Source organism: Penaeus japonicus, unplaced genomic scaffold (genome assembly GCF_977035675.1).
Source record: "Penaeus japonicus unplaced genomic scaffold, GWHDUDI00000001_assembly GWHDUDI00000021, whole genome shotgun sequence".
Taxonomy (NCBI): Eukaryota; Metazoa; Arthropoda; class Malacostraca; order Decapoda; family Penaeidae; genus Penaeus; species Penaeus japonicus.
Window position 1 is genome coordinate 26,981,637 of NW_028234423.1, and position 7,500 is coordinate 26,989,136.

General features: G+C 32.0%; 2 protein-coding genes across 2 annotated transcripts in view; one reads left to right on the top strand and one right to left on the bottom strand.

Annotated features, from left to right (window-relative positions):
• LOC122255208 (uncharacterized) overlaps window positions 1-403 on the bottom strand; it is a 9,248-nt gene extending 8,845 nt beyond the window's left edge. Inside the window, exon 1 of the mRNA XM_086548929.1 lies at window positions 283-403. Within this exon, the coding sequence (XP_086405055.1) occupies window positions 283-303 (21 nt within the window). The 5' untranslated portion in view covers window positions 304-403. The remainder of the gene's footprint in view (window positions 1-282) is intronic.
• Window positions 404-3,677: 3,274 nt separating this feature from the next.
• LOC122255209 (uncharacterized) overlaps window positions 3,678-7,500 on the top strand; it is a 12,006-nt gene continuing 8,183 nt past the window's right edge. Inside the window, exon 1 of the mRNA XM_043019145.2 lies at window positions 3,678-3,792. The gene's annotated coding sequence lies outside the window, so the exon portion shown is untranslated. The remainder of the gene's footprint in view (window positions 3,793-7,500) is intronic.

Genomic DNA, 7,500 nt, shown 5'->3' on the forward strand with positions numbered 1-7,500 from the left:
GGAATTCAAATGAAAGAAAAAATTCAAAGTATGGGTCCACAGATGCCTTGATGCTGATCACAACTGAGAGAATTCTTTCAATATTTTCAAATTTCTTGATCTGAACAATCTTTAGATCTACACTAGAAACACGTAGCAATGTATAAATAAATGAGTAATATAAATGCCATAATTTAGAATGGCGGGAAAGATATTCATAATAATCTCTTCCATATTTCTTTCTTTTGGGAGCACATTATCCTGAAATCTAATAATATTCCATATTTTCAACACATTCCTCACCTTATCTCCTTGGTTAACCATTTTAACATCGTATAAAAACGCCAAATATTTTGGAAAATGTAAAATTCTCGAACGAGAAAAATTCAAGTTTGTTTATGTTTACGGTTACAACTTACAAACTGTAGGGATATTGCGTATAAAAATAATACTCTCTTTATTTTCGAGTAATAATACTTTTTAGTTTTGGATATTATAACATAAATATTTATAAAATATTTACTAGTTTAACATATATGCGTGAAGTTGGGAATTATATTACAAAAGGGTTTATACTCATGTCCCTTGCCGGTCGGACGAAGTTGAAATTAGCAACATCGTAATGCCATTAAACCATGAGTTTGTACATTAAAAAATGGTTTCTCGATATCATTATCACCATTCTCATTGCTATTACTACTACAACTTCTACTAGTTACAATTTTACTACTATTTACTACTATTACGCTGTTATAAATCCTCACTACTTTTATCATATTCATTGTTATTATTATCGTTATCATTATTTTTTCATCTCTGTTATTATCATTTTTACTCTCATTATTATCATCGTGATTATTATCATTATTGTGATAATAATCATTATGCTATTAATTGTAAATATCATTATTACTATCATCATCATTCCTATTTTTATAATTATGATTATCATTGTTATTACTATTATCATTATCGCTATTATTGCTGTTGTCATTCTCATTGTTATTATCATTATCTTTATCATTACTTTTATTATCAATATCATTATTATCATCGTTATCATTATCATTATCAATATGATTACCATCATTATCATTATTACCACTACTTCAACTACTACTACTACTGTTATTGTTACTAATAACATCATCATTAGATTACTATTATTATCATTATTGTCACTGTTATTAACATCATCATTATTGTCGATGTTATTACTATCGCTCTCATTATCATTATCATTATTACTGATACCTTTACTATCTTTCCTATCATTATCATTATCATGTTACTATTATCAGTATTATTGCTATTGTTACTATAAATTTTATTAACATTATCATAATTATGATTATCTCCAAAATCATTACTGTCATCATTACTATATTTTTTATTATCATTACCATTATTATAATTAGAAGTAGTAGTAGTATCATAAACATCCTTATCATCATTACTATCATTAGTATAACTATTATCATCATCCTCATAATTAGTTGCTATTATTCTCTTTATTGTCATTATCATCATTATTCTTTTTATGATCATATTTAATTTCTTTTTATAAACTATTATCATTAATACTGATACCATTAAGAGCGATGTAAGGCACTGATACTGGTATTATGTGACCCAAGACATTGATCATGTATGTCTACTTAATTCAATGCAATATCGATGGCAGTGTGTATTGATCTGACGGTTCCTGTCTCCTGTGTTCATTTCCGCCTCGGAACACTAGTTTCTCTAGGCAGCTGTGTTTGTTAACGTAAGGCCCGAGGCGTAGAAAGTGACTGAAGATTGGTACTTAAGGATATATAACGATCACAGACAGAGAGGTCAGACAGACAGACAGACTAGAGCGAACAGCTCTGACCTCTGGCCTGCGGCCAGGGTCTGGTGTATTAAGAGTCCACAATAAAGACCATGGCACGTGCACGTCTGTCTCTTATCCACCGACCTACAACCAGGGCATCGAGTGGTTATAACAACTGCTCTCAGTGGTTTATTAACGTATTTATCAAAATCTAAATATTACCTATCATCATCATCAGTCTCTTCGTTGTAATCATGAACAGCCTTATTGATATTGTTATCATAATCATTATTATTCATTGCGACAAATGTAGAAAATGAATGAATGAGATTGGATAACGTTAAGGGGCCTATTTCTGATAAAGATCGTAACCGAAATACTTTTGCGTTGTTAATGTCATTTATGTCTCATTTCAATCGTTTTTTTCTTCATTATTATCATTGTTAGTAATTGCATGAATGTCAGTGTATATGATTATATATATATATATATATATATATATATATATATATATATAATATTTATATATATTTTTTATCGCTATCTTTACTACTATTACTACTACAACTATTACTATTAAAATGGAGTGGGAAAATAGGATAAAAATAAAAATATCATCCTATACAAAGCTAAGTATATATATAACTATATGTAATTATACAAATTGATGTATTGTAAGTAAGGCAGGTTTAGGCTGTAATCATACTTGTAGAAAAAAAATGTAAATGACAATTATTAACTACACAAAGTAAGATAAGTCATTGGATCTTATTTATTAATTTCATCAGAATTATAATGTACTATGCAATTCAATTTCAGTATGAATAAGTACACATAAAGACGTACACAAATGTGTGTGTATGAGCAAGCATATTATATATAACAAGAATATATACATGAAAATCATTGTTAATTACTTTCTTAGAGTTGAAGTCACGTACATTAGGTTTATATACTGGTCTATGTCGCTTCTGCATTTGTGGGTTATAATATACCCCTATTATTCTTTTCTATGAATAAATAAACATCAAATCCATCATTAACTCTTAAAACGAAAAAAAAAAAAAAATTTGATTGAGGAAGAGGAGAGGAAGGGATAATACTTTTTTTTGATGGCGTTGTGCATTTGACTCAAAATAGCGCATATATTTGAGATTATGGCACATATCAAAGACAAAACACTGGCAACTGAAAAAAAATGGCTTCATGGGAGTCTGAATATCAAATGCTATTAAAACCTACCGGATAGTCAAGTTAATTCTCAATGTGATATCTGTGACTGGGAATTGCTTACTTTGAAAGGAAATATATTATGTTCAAAAGGATAATCTAAAATCTAAAGAAAACATTCCCCAGTATCGACAGGGCGTTTGATATATAGAAATAACCCTCCTTGACTTTTCCAGACACTTTTTCATAAACATTTGTTATGTCTCTGAACATAGAATAACAGTAATTACCAAGTGATAGCGTTTGGATTATTTTCTAGGTAATCACACTAAAGTCTACTTACATGAACAAGTAACGTCTACAGATCTTCACTGAACAGTTCGTCGTATTTGGTACATAATAGACAATGTCCTTGTGTCATTCCGTATCAAATTAGCGTATCGCGTAAATATTGGTTTTATGTTCACCTTTGCGTTCATACTTCGTGGAAACGAACGAGAACATGCAAGCGAGTGAATTTCCCATATTTATTTTTCGGCTTCATTTTTACACCTCTCTTTCAACAAACACACCTAGATTTCCGACCTTTTTTTTCTTCTTCTTCAGGGAAATGACTAAAGACATCATTGAACTATCCAATTTGCATCTTTCTAGGGTTTTATAAATATATATAAAAAGACCCGAGACCCGATGGCAACCGCACTATCGCTCCGCCTCCTTCCTTCCACAGGCAGGTGCGAGGGACTCTCTGCTCCGTCACCACCATCATCATCTCCTCCACCTGCTAAGCCTCTTCTATCCTTCGCATCTCTACCTCTACCTGGGAGGTCAGTTGATCTGGTTAAAGTGCTTGGGAAACGCGTGGGACATTTCAGCTCTCCGTATGGTTGCGCGCGGAATTATGAGCTTGTAAGGAGGGAAAGAGGGAGTCCATTCTAATTGTAGGAAAGTTCATGTGAAATAATGTTTTTCATCCATTTCGCTCGGGTTTAAAGGGACGTCAGTCGTGGAACTGCGTTGCGTCTTGTGTAATGGTCATGGCTTTGGTTCTGACGTCGGTTTGACGCATTTATTTTGACTGTAAATCGGTTTATTGCTTCCTCGCTTGATTAACACGGTGGTCATGTGCGGCTGGATCGAGGAGAGGGGGGAGGGGAGGAGTGAGAAAAACATTGGTTAAAAAAAAAAAAAAAAAAAAAAAAAACGGAACTGTTACCACAACTATGACTCGGTCGATCTCTTTGCCTCAAGCTAATTTAAATCTCAACCATACATTTAGGGCCTATCACCCTACCACCATAACCAGTGGAGGATATCAGTAAAGATAGGATAATATTTTTTTAGCATTCAATTCTTTTAGGGCGATTAGAAAGGGCTTGCACAATCCGATTGGACTGGCTATACATCCGTGTGTTGCCATCTGGGGGTTCCCAACATTTATGATTGTCTTCAATGCTGCGTAAAAACTTTCATTTTTGTCCAGTTTTGGTCACGTATTATATCAATATCCAAATATCACTGGTTATAATGTTTACCTCTCCTGCACACTATGGTAGTACTTGGGTTACAAATATCGATGAAGATTATTAATTAAGATAACATTTGCAATTGACAAGAATGATGGCAATAAGCAGGATGCATTGACAATTGCCAGAAAGATATTTTTGCTAAATAGTGATGATTTTTTCCTTATCTTTCTCTTTAACTAACTTTAGTATTGGTATAAAAAGCTATGAATGCTATCAACAATATGATAAATTTAATGTTCTTAATGATAGCAGTAATGTGATGATAATAATGAAGAGAAATGATTGTTACATCACCGTATACATGTTACCTGATATGGTAATTATTATGTAATGAAAATCAAGGTCGAGATGTGACCGACGGTAACAGTGCAATGATTCGATTGCAAAGAAATATATTGTTTGTTAGGGTGATCGTTACGTTATCAGAAACATAAGAATTAACTCATTGCTTTTATTTTGATCACTATTATCAACATTATCGTCATTATCACCAATATTATTATAATCACTAGTATCTGTATTGCCATTCGAGGTCATAATCACGATTATTATTCTTACCACAATCACCATCATCATCAGTACCATTATCTGCGAGATCAAGGGCGTTTAATCATCATTAACATTATCATCATTAATATTGCGCATTACTTCCGTTGATGAATATGTTGATTGTCCTGTAGACCCAAAGCCCCTTTAAGTTTAGTTTACGAGTTGTACATCAAATAGAATTAGAATTAGAATTTCTTATCAGGTAGATTGGTATATGCTTTATCAATTAAATCCGGATTCTCTTATCAGGTAGATTAAAAGTTTCTAATGAAGTGGATTAGGAATTTCGAATTAGTTAAATCCGATTTTTTTTTTTTTTTTTTATCGGGTAGGTAAGTTGTTTTTTTATAAAGTAGATTAGGTATTTCTTATCATGAAACTATAATCTGGGGTTGCGTATCAGGAAAAAGAGGAAAATCATATCACGTAGTTACATATTGAGATTAAGACTTTCCTCTCAGGTAGGGTAGGAGTTGCGCAAGTAAAACATTTTATTTTTTTTTTTTGTTTTTTTTTTTTTTTTTTTTTTTTTTTTTTTTTTTGTCAACTTGCATTGTGTGGATCATTGCGAAGGTATACTATATGAGTTATCAGGAAGATTACAAATTCCTTATCGGATTGGGAATTTCTTATCAGATAGATTATCTTTCCTCGTGATAGATTGGAAATATCCAGTCAGGTGGAATAAAAAAAATTCTTACCAAAGATAATAGTGTTTTCTTACCAGGAGTAGCCTATTAGGTAGAATCTCCTATCAAATAGTTTATAAATTTCTTGCAGATTAGAAGTTTCGAATCAAGGTCATTAGAAATATGAAACGCACCTCTTGGGTATGTGGAACCACGCTGTACACTATACCTTCTCGGGAGACCGGTTATACTGTATGCGATGTAGTGTCTTACCAGCCATTATGATGTAGCACTATAACAGGGAGTGCCTTCGTCTGGTCTTGTATTGTGTGTACCAATGCTGCTGAATTTTTTGTATGGACGATATTGATATCCTATTGCATAGGATATAGTAGTATATAGTATATTGCATAGTAGTATACATAGTAGTATATTGCATAGGCAGTGGTAGTATATAGTATATTGCATAGTAGTATATATAGTAGTATATTGCATAGGTAGTGGTAGTATATAGTATATTGCATATTAGTATACATAGTAGTATATTGCATAGACAGTAGTAGTATATAGTATATTGCATATTAGTATACATAGTAGTATATTGCATAGACAGTAGTAGTATATAGTATATTGCATAGTAGTATATATAGCAGTATATTGCATAGGCAGTGGTAGTATTGTGGGATGATTTGCATTCACAACAGGAAAAGAGGGGAGTGTCTTTAACCTTGTGGGTCATCTGTACGATAGGTTATGTAAAGTGATTATATTCTAATGATCGTACGCGTGTTATTTTGTAAAGATCTTTTGAAAAATTCTTATTAAGGATAATTTTGTAGTACCCTATATCTTTATACTCCAGATTTGATTGAATAACTGTAAATTATTTTCAATAACGTGATCTGCATCGTGTCTGTGTAAATATACTTAATTTCAAAGTGTAAATGAGGCCTCAAGAGATATAAGTTAATTCTATCTTCATTTCTTGATTCTTGAGTGACCTTGTGAAAGTAGGCAATGACATGTATTGAGCTGGTTTGGCACGTGTTTGCAATGGTAATTTCTCTTGGCAATTTATTTTTACGTAGTGTTTTGATGACCTATGCAGATTCAAGGGAAAGTAAGGCGTGTGTATGTATATATATATATATATATATATATATATATATATATATATATATATATATATACATATGTATATATATATATATATATATGTATATATATACACATATGTGTATACATATGTATATATATACATATATATATATATATATATATATATATATATATATTGCGCGCGCGCGCGCGTGTGTGTGTGTGTGTGTGTGTGTGTGTGTGTGTGTGTGTGTGTGTGTGTGTGTGTGTGTGTGTGTGTGTGTGTGTTTTCTGTTGTGGTCGATATACATACACAGCTTCCATGCTATCTTTTGTCTCTCTGTGACGGTACGGATTTTCATAACATACTCTTCCCGTGTGTTAACAAAGAGCCATAGCGTAGTTTGTTAGAGATGTGAAATATTTGAGGTAGACATCCGCTTTGTAGGCGGTTGCCAGGGCGATGGCAAAATTTCATTTTTTTGTTTTTGTTTTACTATTTATCTATCTCTATATATGTGTGTGTGTGTGTGTGTGTGTGTGTATGTAATTATGTGTGTGTGTTTTGTGTGTCTGTATCTGTTTATGTTTAAGTTTGTCTGTGTGTATTATATATTATATATATATAGTAATATGTGTATGTATGTATATATATATTATATATATATATATATTATAGAGAGAGAGAGAGAGGGTGAGAGAGAGTGTGTGTGTGTGTGTGTGTAAATGT